The sequence below is a fragment of the Cricetulus griseus genome, chromosome 5, assembly GCF_003668045.3.
Source record: "Cricetulus griseus strain 17A/GY chromosome 5, alternate assembly CriGri-PICRH-1.0, whole genome shotgun sequence".
Classification (NCBI taxonomy): domain Eukaryota; kingdom Metazoa; phylum Chordata; class Mammalia; order Rodentia; family Cricetidae; genus Cricetulus; species Cricetulus griseus.
This window is the reverse complement of record NC_048598.1, coordinates 161460756-161474947: the sequence shown is the minus strand read 5'-3', so window position 1 is coordinate 161474947 and position 14192 is coordinate 161460756. Positions and strand designations below refer to the sequence as shown.

At 42.0% G+C, this 14192-nt stretch overlaps 1 protein-coding gene across 2 annotated transcripts in view; it reads right to left on the bottom strand.

Moving 5' to 3' along the window:
• The window catches only part of Ifrd1 (interferon related developmental regulator 1), a 45395-nt gene that overhangs the window by 6942 nt on the left and 24261 nt on the right, over positions 1-14192 (bottom strand). Inside the window, exons 1-8 of one of the 2 annotated variants that reach the window (XM_027419730.2) lie at positions 12743-13068; positions 6646-6750; positions 6423-6507; positions 5512-5636; positions 3681-3838; positions 2957-3007; positions 2694-2872; positions 2105-2213 (exon numbers count right to left, since the gene is read on the bottom strand). In XM_027419730.2, the coding sequence (XP_027275531.1) occupies positions 2105-2213; positions 2694-2872; positions 2957-3007; positions 3681-3838; positions 5512-5636; positions 6423-6507; positions 6646-6750; positions 12743-12830 (900 nt within the window). In that variant the 5' untranslated portion in view covers positions 12831-13068. Of the gene's footprint in view, positions 1-2104; positions 2214-2693; positions 2873-2956; positions 3008-3680; positions 3839-5511; positions 5637-6422; positions 6508-6645; positions 6751-12742; positions 13069-14192 lie in introns of those variants that run through there. The other variant, XM_027419731.2, reaches the window with a different exon arrangement.

Genomic DNA, 14192 nt, shown 5'->3' with positions numbered 1-14192 from the left:
ACAACTGTATGACATACTCACCCTCATTTTTTCCACACATCAACTAGAAAGGGTGGCAGGGAAGTGTGCCCTGGCAGCATGGCTCCAGAGTCCATGCTACCCACATCACAGAGAGCAAGCACACAGGAAGCTAGGAGAGCCCTCAAAAAGTACTAACATCTAATTTCAAATTTTAACAGTCACTACTATCTAACCAACTCATTCTTCAGTTCTAGCAAAGCCAATTCTTTAGAGCCTGTTTCCAAGGTTCAAGCAGAATCATGGCTGCATAATTTCCAGATTAGTAATACCATAAAACAATTATGTTAGCAAAAAGTTCTAAATAATTCAATTCTACTCAATTGCTCTGCTTTAGGAATTATTTTAAATCTGCCTATGTAATTCATCAACCTATTTCTAAAGTTATTTTGTTTTGTTTGCAGTACTGGGACCTTGCTCACTCTAAGCAATTGCTCTACCAAAGCTGTACCCATACCTTGATTTAATTACCTTTAAAAACACTATAACTACCCACATGTAAAAAACACCAGGGTCTGTTTGTAACCCAATTTACTATTACTGTCCATTAATAAGTATTTACATCATACCAAGCACATCAGTCAGAGAACAAGAGACATACCGGGTGGCACATGACATTTACAAAGTTTAAATAAATAAAATGTAATATAAACTGTAGCTGCATGTTACTTAACTCCTAAGGTATATTTCAGAGGGAATTAAGGTAACTGTTATTTCTAGCCAGTAGAGAAATGCAAGATCTTGTGTCTCGCCTAGTTAATTAGTGATTGCTAAATTTGAGTTCAATTTCTCATATAAGCAGGGGCCTTAGCTGCTCATAGCTTTAGTTTACTATCATTCCTAGCTGCTACCTTCCTAATGAAGGTGAGGGGTTACCACCCTATGTATGTATTCAATAACAGTGAAAAAGGAGGCCATGAGATATCTATCTATCTATCTATCTATCTATCTATCTATCTATCTATCTCACATTTGGTTTTGAGACAGGGTTTCTCTGTGTAGTCCTGGCTGTCCTGGAACTCACTATGTAGATCAGGATGGCATTGTCAAGATCCCCTGCCTCTGACCCCTAATGCTGGTATTAAAGGTGTGTGCCATTACACCTGGCTCAAGGCCATGAATTTGAAGGACAGCTAAATGGAATATATGGGGAGGAAAGGGAAGAGAGAAATGTAATTATAATTGTACCCATTTAGTAACTCAAGGTTAGAAATAGCATCTATCTAATTACTAATTTCCCAAAAATTTGGGTTTCCTTACTGAATTTATAAGTACCTACAGATTGTGGCAGGCTAAAAGCTGTTTCTCAATTTTATTTTATTTAAATTTTTTTCCTTTACTTTTATGTGTACGAGTGTTTGCCTCCATGTATGTCTGTGCACCATGTGCACCGAGTGTCCACGAGCGCCAGAAGAGCACATGAATTCCTTAAGACTGGAGTTGCAGATGTTAATATATAGGTGAGGGAATGAAACTTAGAGCCTCTGAAAGAACAAGTGCTCTTGACCGCTGAGCATTCCCCCAGCCTGTTCCTCAACTTCGAAAAGCCAGCACATTCCATGAATTAGTATCTAAGACAAATTTACCTTTCCAGTGGCAATAAAGACTATGAACTTGGGTTATCAAATAACTCAGAATGCCCAAGTTTAAAAAGGCTTTTGAAACATAGGGCTTTTGGGTGAAGTCTAACACAGTACCAGAATCAGGGCCAACATTCAAATACCCTAGAGGATCCAGCCACAGTAATTAACATCTGCATGGGGACAGTGGGTAGGACACAAAGCCTACACTCTCAAAAGCAATGCTAAGCAACTACAGAATTTATCTCAGTCCAAATCTATGCTGATATTTACCCATTTGTCTGAAGTACTGCTAATGAATCAAGTTATTTGTGAATATAGTATATAATTCCCCAACTTCAGTTTTACAGTTAGCAAGTAAGTTTCTGCCAACCCTACTAGGTTATACTCTCAAAAAACCAATCAATCGCAAGTTCTCAGATCATCAGTCCATAGATTGTCCAATTCCTAATTGTGACAATGACAATGGAGGAATGTGTGTCTCCTCCTGCCAGTTAGATACTCACACTCTCCATTCCTCTGGCCAATTCAAACAGAAGTGCCAAAGATTCGCCAGCAGCAATTCTCATGTTTACATCATCACAAGAAAGGAGGCTGGGAAGTTTATGGAAATGCCTAGAAAATAGTCATTACTTTATGAGTACAACCAGTTATGTCAATTAAATGGCTTATTTGTTTTTAATTAAAAAAACAAAACTAAACTAAAAAGGGGTTGGAAAACTGGTTCAGTCATTAAGAGCACTTGCTGCTGTTCTTGCAGGACTCAAATTTGGTCCCAGCACAGACTCTAGTTCCACAGCATCTCACAGCCTCTGCTGGCCTCTGACTATTCACACACACAGGTGCACACGCACACATAAAGACACACGAATCTTTTCAAAAAATGAAACTAGAGTTGCAGAGTTAAAAGCACCGGCTGCTTGCTCTTCCAGGGGACCCAGGTTCAATTCCACCCACATGATGATACTCAACCACATCCAGTTCTAGGGAATCCGAAGCTCTTCTGGCCTCCAGGGACTGCACTCACATGGTGTACAGACATACATGCAGACACCATACACATAAGAGAATTAAAAAAGAAAAAGAAAAACATACAGTTCCAGCTTTTTCTTCACTTCACTGATTGGGCATATGGTCAGTAACAATGTCCACGCAAGAAGGGAGCTGATGTGAAGCACTGTATTAGGGGTGCTGCAGATGACGCTACTGTCTTTCTCTTTAAGATAGGACTTGCTGAAGAGATTTTCCAAGCATTCCAAAGCTGAATACAGCTCCTGGTAGAGAAGAATGTCAAGTAAGTCTCTAACTATCAATCAAAAATAACAACACTAATTAGAATTAACGATTACTCTGCTTACAGTGATGTCATCTGTGGCAATAAAACAGCACACTCCAAAGCAAGTTGCACACTGGGAAATAAAAAAGGAAAGGTATTAATGACTGCTATTTTACTATTTATCTGTCTTTTAAAATTCAATGGAAAATTTTTCTCAACTATTTCCCTGCATTAGGTCCCACACATGTTATAAGGATGGGAAAGAAAGAATAGAGGACTAAAGTTGGGACAAGAGGGTTTTAGTCCAACCTCTGCTATCAACTTTGCAAGACAACTTTTAGTGACTGTGCCTCATGGGTCTTCCTCCTTTACTAATCCACCAAACTAGAGGAATAGAGCACACAGATCAGCTTCCATGAACCACAAAGCAGAAACTAGAAAAGTTCAAGTAGTTTTCACTAGAGAACTGAAAGCATGCTCAGACCCCAAGACAGATTAACGACCTCACAGGCCAGACTTCAGAGTCTTACATTTACCCAAATTACCTTTTCCTAAGGATGGAACCCAGCAGACATAGTGTCTAAACCTGTTGTTTAAGCTCCAGTTAAAGTTATTCTATTACTATCCTAGTAATCCAGTATTTAATATCGGTATATGGTAAGGTAAAGAAATCGCTCAAATGGAACACTCTGGGACATGAAAGAAAATGTGTTCAAGTTTAAGACAGAGTAAGACATTAATTAAACTCTATTTGTTATAGCTGGGTGTCATGTCTGGATAGATCTGTACAGCTTGTAAGTACTTACAGTTTGCCTAGCCTGGATACTAGCTGTTCCATCACAAATTATTTTTTTTAGGATTGGTCCAAGAGTCTTTAAAATCTCTTCACTTTCAAATCCAGGGCCCAACTGAATACAAAGAACAGATGCTAACGCTGCAGCTGCACGCTGCTCATCACTCTTTCCTGGAAAGTAGCAGAGATGAAAGCAAGGCAGATTTTATTTTCAATAGATTTGTATCAAGACAGTTGTTTTCAATTGTAAGGTAACATCTATATTTATGAAACCTATACTGTGCTTCAGGCTTATGCCAGAAACAGACAGGCCTCACTCAAATCCTGGATCAGTACTTACTAGTCCTACCCTTAGCTATTCTGACTCTCCAAACAGATTTCCTCCCTGTAAACAGACTGATACCCATCTTGAGTACTGTACTGACTAGCAAAGGCATGTGCTTCACACCCATTTCTGCCTTCTAATTCCTGAAGGTACTCACACAAACAGTGTGTTACAGCAGCCCTTAGATTATCCCAAGTACTGCAATATGGTCATGTCCAGGGTCCCCCTTCTGATTATTTTAACAAAGTAAGAGACCAAATAAAAGATTCTTTCTACAGACAGATAAATGTAGATTATTTTTCAAAGTATATGTACTAGAGGGTTTGGGTAAATACATAACTTGTTATTATTATCTATTTTTTTTTTTTTGAGACAGGGTAGTAGTTCTGATTGGCCTTAACTTGCTATGTAGACCAACCCAGCCTTAGAGACCCTCTTATCTATCTCTGCTACGATTAAAAGATGTGCACCACCTTGGCTGGCCTGAATTAAAGATATTATCTAAGAAACTACAAAATATGTATGTTGAAATGGGATTTCTAATGCCAACGTTAGCTACCACTACGGGAGAAGGTATCAATGTAATTAACATACTCAAAGAGAATAAACACTGTCCCCCCAGGAGCCATCCAATTGGGTCTAACTGATTTATTGTTATAAGATCAGAGGACAATTTGATTCTTTCAACCATATATTGAGGCAGAAGCTCTCATTTCTGTTACTGAGCTGCTCACAAACACTTCTCTGTCTTCCATCATAGCAATGCTTGAAGTAGAGATCTGATTCACTGCACCCAGTGTTTTTTTTTTTTTTTTTTGGGGGGGGTTGGAAGCAGAGTTTCTCTAAAAGTCCTGGCTGGCCTGGCACTCTGCAGACCTAGCTGGCCTCAACTCAGAGATCCACCTGCCTCAGCCTCCTGAGTGCTGGAATTAAAGGTCTGTACCCCAGTGTTTTATGTGGGTGCCAGAAACAAATATGGGTCATTAGATGTGCACAGCAATCACTTTACCCACTGGGCCATCTCCCCTTGGTTTCTTGAGACAAGGTTTCTTTCCTTGCCTGGAGCTTGCTTTTGTTTAGGAGGATCCCTAAGATGGACTCAGGTCCTTATTCATGTTTGTAAAGCAAACATTTTTACCTAGTATCTCTGCAGCCTTTCCTCTTTATTCTCAGGAATTCCAGAATTCCTACTACACAGTTACAGAACTAAATATGCCAGGGATATCCTAAAAATGGTGTTATTTTAGCATACAACTTGTTTTTAAGTGCAAGGGAAAAATAAGCTATATTCTTATGATGCTTTCCCATGTTTAGAAAAATGAAGATGTCTTTTGAAATCATACTTAAAGTTACAATCTGATGCTTTCATTCCTTCCTATGTAACCTGAGAATGGCAATTACCTCTTCTAAGGTAACAAAGAACGACAATCTATCCATTCCTACTTTCAATTTGCTTATCAGCAAATGTCACTGCAAGGAGAGCCAATTCCTTATTCGTTCTGCACAGGTCTGGAATTACCTTTTTTCAGACAGCGCTCAATGCTATCAGTTAAAGTCATTCTTCTCTCTAGAACAAACTCATACAGCACTTTTGAAGACAGTGCATTTTTTACACCTTCAAGAGCTGCCTGTCTTGTCTTCGCACTGTTTAAGACATAGTTGAAGAGAAGGAAGATCTGGTTAGGAGAGTGCTACAAACCAACGACTTGTGAAGGCATCATATCTCTACGCCTGTCACCAGGCTCCAAGTGTCTTTCAGTAATAACGCTTTTCACCCACTTCATCATCCCAACATGACAGGCTTCTAAGGTGCTTTCTATCATAGCACTTCGCTTTGGTAGTAGACACAACTATAAATGACTATGAAATATTTTGTAGTTTCAACGAGTAAGACATGCTATATAGTACATATTTTAGTAAATTCACACTGTTTTAGTCTACTCTACCCCTTTAAGCCAAGCACTTGTCATTTTGTCCATCCAGTCCCCAATTCCTGAGCTCAAATATCCTCTCACCTGTCAGCCGCCTCCATTAACTATCTGGGACCAGAGACACAAACCACCATTCACAAATAAATTTCTATTTTTAAAACATATAAGTCTAGTAGTTATACTGCATCTTCTAGGCTTCCTCTTCCCATCCCTTTAATTCCAGAGATATCATGAAGAAAACTTGATAGTTTACATGCCCGTAACAAATTTAGTAGGTAAAACAGTTTGTCATTTTAGTTAATCAACTTTTAATACAACAAATCAATTTCAACTATTATCTAACAATCATACTCCCACATTAAAAGGCCAAAGTAACATTTCATCATCCAAAGTAAACAACCAAGCCTCAGAAAGTCATACCACTGTTGTCAGAGAGATGCATCAACTAAAAGTAACTGATTAGAATCGCCCAGAATGGAAAGCTTTTAACATCTCTTACCTCTTATCAAGGGTTAGGTCAATTAATCCCTTCAATTTGTACTCTAAGTCTTCTTGAGTTCCTTCCTCATCGAGGACTTCTGGTCCTATGGAATAGAAACCAACACTAATATACGAAGGAAAAAGGCAGACTGAGGAAAGGGACACTATAGATCCTGTGTAGAATCTCCCCACCTACACCATCTTTGTGTGGCAAGTGCAAAGTTTACATTTAAAACTCCTACCATCCTCGGCAAAACTGGAAGGATCGCTATAGCCACTGCAGTGACTCATTGTTTCAATGGATGCGTCTTCATCACTGAAAGGTTGAACAGTCCGATGCTGGCCACCTATGACATAGGAAGAAAGAGACAGATCAGTGTTTTTCCATCTTTTTCTTCTTTGCTATAAATGCAAATACTTGAGAATTCTAAAGCTTACTTAAGGGCTATCTAGTAATAAATTCAAACTCTTTGTAATGAGATACATTTGGGAAAGAATGCAATGTTCCTAAAACACATGAATGCACCTCATCTGTACTTCAGAAGGCCAGCTCTTCAGTGGCTTCACATTTGTGAAGCAACTTTAGAAATGCCATTTGTCCATCATTTAACAAAATTTGGTAAGATGAAAATTACTTCCCAGCCAGGCGTTGATGGCACATGCCTTTAATCCCAGCACTCGGGAGGCAGAGGCAGACGATCTCTGTGAGTTCAAGGCCAGCCTGGTCTCCAGAGCGAGTGCCAGGATAGGCTCCAAAGCTACACAGAGAAACCCTGTCTCGAAAAAACAAAACAAAACAAAAAAAAAAAAAAAAAAAAAAAAAAAAAAGAAAAGAAAGAAAATTACTTCCCAAACAACTTCCAATCATAAACAAAATGAAAACAGATTTAAAAAGAATATTATGCTTTAGATCATCATAAGGCAATTATATTTCCCAATAAGTAAATGGCCTCTTTTGCTCACGGGTATCTTACTTTAAAGACAAGTACCAAGTTGAAAGGGGGAAGTTTTAAAGGTATCGAGAGAGAAGCAGAAGTTTCATATTTGATATTACAAAAAGCCTGGTCAAATGAAATTTGCTAGCCGGGCGTTGGTGACGCACACCTTTAATCCCAGCACTCAGGAGGCAGAGGCAGTCGGATCTCTGTGTGTTTGAAGCCAGCCTGGTCTCCAGAGCAAGTGCCAGGATAGGCTCCAAAGCTATACAGAGAAACCCTGTCGGGGGTGGGGGTGGAGGTGTGGGGGTGTGGTGGGGTTTGCTTCCCTTACTCCACATCCCTTTAGGTCAAAGTCTCACTGTGTAGCCTGGACTGGCTTGGAACTCACTATATAGGCAAGGTTGGCCTTAAACTCACAGCAATCCTCCTACTTCAGTCTCCTGAGTGCTGAGATTACCACAAGAATGTGGAACAATGCATAATTTAAGATAAAATTACATCGTGGGGAAGAAGGAATGTGTCATATGTAATGTGAGCTGTGTGATATCAATCTTGGGTGTCCATTCTTGGCTTCCACCTTGTTTGAGGCAGGGTCTCAATTCTAACGTCTGACACTGTGCACAGCAGGTTAGCTGGACTACAAGCTTTATGGGAGATTCTCTTATCTCCATTTCTCCACAGGAGCACTGGGATTACAGATGGGTACTACCATCCTGGCTTTACAAGGGCTCAGGATTTGAACTCAGATCTCAGGTCTGCAAAACTGTTTACCCACTGACCCATCTGCCTGTTAAATAAATTACCTTAAAACAACAACAACAAAGGCTGTGGTTGCATACACTTTTAATTCTATTACTTGGAAGAGGCAAAGGTCTCTGAGTTTGAAGCTAGTCTGGTCTACATAGAGGTGGGGTTCCAGGCCAGCCAGGGTTATACAGTGAGACCCTGTCTCAAAACTCCATTTCAACCAAATCCAAGAGTTTAAAAATACGAATGCACCAGGCAGTGGTGGTGCACACCTTTAATCCTAGCAGTCTCCAAAGCTATAGAGAAACTGTCTCAAAATGAAATAAACCACAAACAAAAAATACCAATGCTATTACAAAAAAGAGAGAAATTTAACTAGCACTATTTTCAACTTCATTAAAGAATAAATTCGGAATTTAGGGATCTCACATTAACCTAAAAGTTATGACATCATGAATTCCTTTGAGTCCTGAGTTAAAATGAGTCTCAAGTTCCGACCATCAATCAAGTGTCCAGGGTAGCCTGATTTACCTGAATTCAATTTCCTTGTACTACTAAAATCAAAGACAATATCAAATATTAAGTCCCTATAATATCTGTTGCTTTTTAATATGTAAGAGTACACTCTGCAGGAGAGTTGTTAAGATTACCACCTGGGCAGAATACAGAAAGATGAACATAAACTATACAGAGGTCAATCTCATTCACTCTCCAACTTACCTAACCTCTTCCTTTGGTACCTACTATGTACAGATCTTATATACTTACTTTTATGTAAACTAATTAATTTACATCTATTTGCAATCATACAAAATATATTTCAATACTAAGCATACCAAAACACAATTATTTCAGGAGCATTGCAATTAGTATGTTCTATACTCCAAATTTAGGAAGTGTTCTACTGATAGAAGATGTTAAGTAGCATGATTATGCAATCATGACTATGTATGATATTCTGATGGAACAGTGTATCCTCTAGATGCATACAATCTTTCTTTGCCAATTCCCAACAAAGACGGGGAGAAAAGGGAAAGCATCAAAAGTCCACAGTAAGTATATTCAGTTATTAATTTTATCATTATGACAAGCTAAGCAAATATAGATTAATGGGTATCATATTTGATTGCATATCTGTAGAACTGCAATTTCTTCAGAAATATTATCAACACATTGGTTTTTTTTGTTTGTTTGTTTGTTTTTGAGACAGGGTTTCTTCTGTGTAACTATCCTGTCTGTCCTGGAACTTGCTCTGTAGACTAGGCTGGTCTTGAACTCAGAGCTCTGTCTATCTCTCCATACACCACCCATCCTATTAACAAATAATCGTTATTAATACCTTAGGTGTGAATAACAAATTCCTCAAAAAAAGCCCCTATATTGTTCTTTAAAATGTCTATTATTTGTTATCTTACTTTTATTTACTAGTTTATTTCAGTTTTTGATGACCCAGTCAGACTGCAAGCCAACCACTATATAACCCAGATAAGCCCTCAACTCCTGCCAATCTTCCTGCTATCCCAGCCTCTCAAATCCTAGGATTAACGGGTATTAAGTTTATTTTTTAAATCCTCTAAAATTTTAAGCCTGTTAAAGAGTTGGGCTAATTTGCTTTTAGAATAAGGGTTGCTTTAAAAAAAAAAAATCAATGCAGAGAAGTTAGCAAAATTTTCAATTAACAAGTGACCTTGAAATCTGCTTGCCTGATGCCAAAGTAATTTGAATCAATGTAAGAAAGCACAGAGAATAGGTGAAGATGCCAAAAGTTCTTAATCACAGTGCTTAGGAGAAAAATAAACACCAGCTATTTCTGGGTCTTTCCTCATGACAAATTATGCTAACAGCTGAGTATATTCTGAATAATCTTAGCATATTTACATACAAGCCAATGCCATTTTAAAACTGTTTGTATGTGGCCTGTTTTTATGAGGACTCTGGCACAGCTTTAAGCTCCTGTCTCCTAACGAGTGTAGTTTCTTCATGACTGGAGAAGGGGGTTTGAAAGAGTAAGGGCTGGCAAGATGTTTCTGCTGAGCCAAGCCTGTCTGCCAGAGCTCATGCTCCTTGCAACCCACACAAATGTGTCCTCTGACCCTACATTAGCATCTTGGTATGTTCATACACATCATACATGCAAATAAATGCATTTTCTACAGCAAGGAAGCTCATCTTGTAAGAATGCTGGACATCTAGGTCAAACTTACCTTATAATATTGTAATCCAGGCATCAATAATGAACTGGCATACTAGACATTTGAAGTCCTCATTTCTCAAAGGCTCACTGTCCAGACTTGGTTTTTTTCTGTTTTTTTTTTGTTTGTTTGTTTGGTTGGTTGGTTGTTTTTTAAACAGGATTTCTCTGTAGCTTCTGGAGCCTGTCCTAGAACTCACTCTGTAGACCAGGCTGGCCTTGAACTCAAAGAGCCTCCTGAGTGCTGGGAGTAAAGGTGAGCACAACCAGCCACGCGCCCCCTTCATTTTTTCTTAAAACCCCTGTCGTTTATGTTAAACCTTGTAGCTTTACATCTGCAATCCCTGCAATCAGAAGGCCAAGTCAGGAGGAGACCAGCTAGGGCTACACTGAATCCCAGGACAGGCTACAGTCAGACTGTCAAATCAGAACAGTGCTTAGTTCATAAATACACATGTATCAGTCAATTTTCTCGGTTTCCCAGCACTCCCTGTTCACTTACAAACCTAACTAGGTGAAAAGCTGGCTACCAATTTGATTGTATGGGAAATTCACTTAAATTGCACTTGTTCTGTTATGCAAACATTAATAGGAAAAGTGGTTTCTAAGTAAAATTTTAGTAATTCCCATTCTCTGACTCACCTATTTACTAAGTAAAATATACACGTGACTAAGGTTATTAAAAAAAAAAACTACAGAAAAGTATTCTCATCCAGTTCCACTTTTATGGTAACAATGTCAAACATTAGTTTTTACCAACAAACCAATGACTTTCCATTTGTTTATAGATGCTAAGGAAAGAAAACAATGTTCAGTGCCTGTACTACAATGCTAGAATGCAGTGTTTACATGTATCTTTTCTACTAAGGAGAATTTAAAAGACAGCTGTGATGAAGTCTGATGACAGGCCAAACAAGCCGTAGGGAAAATGTGTCCTAAGAAAGGAAGAATGCTTGGCAGGAACTGAGGTCAGCTTCAGTGAGGCGGAGGCCACTTTTAACACCACTCCCCCGTTTCCAAACTTGTCGGTGTCTCTCCATTATTTTATCTTTTAAAAAGTAAATTTAACAAAACTAGTAAGACTCTTCCAGAAAGAGCTCAAGTATTTATCCAGGAGGGAAGGCTTAACCAGTGGTAACCAGTATCCTTGACTCAACCACAACTAGATTAAATGAACAGTATCTCATAACTTCACACGACTTTCACGATGCATTCTGGAAAAAGACCTAAAGAAGAAAAATCTGTATTTGTAATAGTCTACTCTCAATCATCGTTTCATGCACGATCAAGGGCTTTCAGTCTTCTCCAAGCCATGTAGGAACACACTTTTGCAATGCCAGTTTCCAACATTTAACAAGAAAACTGGTCATTTACTTTTCTAATGAACAAAGGCATACAATTCGAATGATCAAAAAGTAGCAGCTATGTCACCAAACACCTAATGGCTATTTCCTTGGTATGAAACCTCGGCGGGCATTACAATTTTGAGCTCCATAATCTTAATGAGATGACTTCCCAGTTTAATACTGCTCTTACTGGTGTTTTGTGTGCCGTCTAGTAGAAGGGACCTGTCGGCTGCACTCTTTGTTTCTTAACCACATGTTAAGTAAGTAGAGAACCATACAACAATTATCCCTCCAGGGAAAGCTTCCACTTGACATGGAAGATTTAAAAAAAAAAACAAAAAACAAAACAAAACAAAAAAAAAAAAAACACACCAACACTATCCCTAACTTTCAGCCAATTGCAGCCTCGGCTTCTCACCATCTCTACCACTGCATGGAACCTACAGAACGCAGCACAAAGGAGAACGCGGTCGCCTAGGCTGGTGGCACCAGGACTGCGGGGGCTCCTGGCGCCCGCAGGTACCGGGTTAGGCGTGTACAGGAGCCACGCTCCGGGTGGGGCGGTGGCCTCCGCTTCCGACGCCTCCACCCCGCCTAGCGGACCGGCGGGACGCGCAGGGGAGGGAGCGGGATGGAAGCCACTCGCGCCTCTGCGTCACCCCGGCGGCAGCGCGCAAAGCCCAGGCCGCGTGACACAAAAGCCGGGGCCAGACCCGCCGGACGTTTGGCACTCCCGAGAATACAGCGGCAAGCCATCGGCGCTCCTCCCCCCCCACCCCGTAGTTCCAGCCCGGCATCACACTGGACAGGAAGGAAGCGGAGCTCCAAGAAAGAGCGCCAAGTCCGGGTCACCCTAATGCTAACTCTGCCTCGGGCCTTAGGTCCCACTTCTCCCTGCCCCCAGGGCCGCTGCCCCAGCACCGCTCCCGCGTGCCAGCCCGAGCCGCGCCGGCGCGGCGCCCGGGGCATGATGGGAACTGCAGTTCAGTCGCGCACCACGCGCTAGGCAGCCGCGGGCGTCCGGAGTGAAGACCGGACTACAAGTCCCGCCGCGCCCCAGGCCGGAGCCTCCCCATCCGGCCAGGCCGCCGGCTGTCGGCGCGGGGACGCCCCTCACCTGCCGTGGCCGCCGACGTTGCTGCCCCGGAGCCGCCGCCACCCCCGCCACTGCGGTGGGGGGCGTTGCGCCTCTTGTTCTTCGGCATCGTGGGCCGCCCGGTGCCGCCTACACTCGGAGCTCAGCGAGGATCAGCCGATGGAGCTGCACTGTCTACTCGTGCGTCTGTGCGGCGGGCGGCTGAGAGGCGAGTCTCGGGCTAACAAGAGAGGCGAGGAGCGGCGCGGGTGAGAGGCGGCGGCGGCGGCGGCAGCAGAAATCCCCGTGAAGAGCTGCGAGCGGAAACGATACATGTTTCTCTCTAGCGCGGGAGCGAAGGCGGGGTGGGCCAGACCGCGACGCCTTAAGTAGCCAGACGGCGGCTTGTCGTCACCATGCGTGGGCGGGCCTGCAACGTCCGCTGGCCAATCGCTGCAGATCTCCCCACCGGCGTCCACTGGGGCGGTGCCTGCATTCGGACTCGCATTCCCAGAACTCCATTCTGCGCTCGGCGCCGGAGCCGCTAGGTCTTGGGGCCGCGCGGAGCTCTGGGAGATGTAGTAAGCAATAGGGCGCGGCCTCCTCGTGGCTCCTCCCAGTCCGATTGCGTCGCGACCCGGGTCCCTGCCAGGCTCCCGCCCTGGGACTTACCCGTGTGGTCACCGCGATGAGCCATGCGGCAACCATGCAGCGTGACTAGCGTCAGCCTGGAGGATTGCGTGTAAATAACCTTTCTCCTGCCGACATGGTGCCTCTGCCCAAGCACAACCATACCCCTCCTGTGTGTTTAGGGAGCGTATGCTCTCCACCCTCCAAAAAAAAAAAAAACAACTGCTTTCAGCGACTTTAGTTGTATTGTTCGTGGGTCTTACATTCTAGACCAGAATCTCAAATAACTAGACGGGTGATTCAGTCTCGAATTTCCTTACAAAATATGTGACCCTTATTCTGCCCGCCAGTTAGGAGGTCAGTCTGGGGTAAGTGTTTCTGAGAAGTTAGCAGCTGAGGAAACATACAGCCCTATACATATCAGTAATCACAGCGGGGTTTGTTTTCTCAAGGTGCTTCATAGATCTCAGTTTTCCCTGTCACATCATCGGTCCTGTATTCAGGGCGTGCTAGTGCTAGGAGGTTCCTGTGTGTCCTTATGACAGACTAAACTCGTGGATGACTCGCGTGACTCGTTCTCAACTCCACCTCTCACATCAGCGTCATTGTCTTCAAGACCTGAATGTCCCTCTTGTACCTTAATCCAACTTCAAAAGTTTTTTTCTCTTCCTCTTTTTTTAACTGCCATATTTTAAATATTCAGTGTATTCTCTTCCCCTGTGTTCAGTTTACACAATTGCAATTTATTCACAGTTCCTTTTAGTGTCCTCTGGAGCAGTTGGTTTTAAAGTGAAATTCAAGTTCACATCTTGATCTCTATTGCATGTGGCCTGAGTTCATGCCAGGTCCCCAGGGCTTCGTG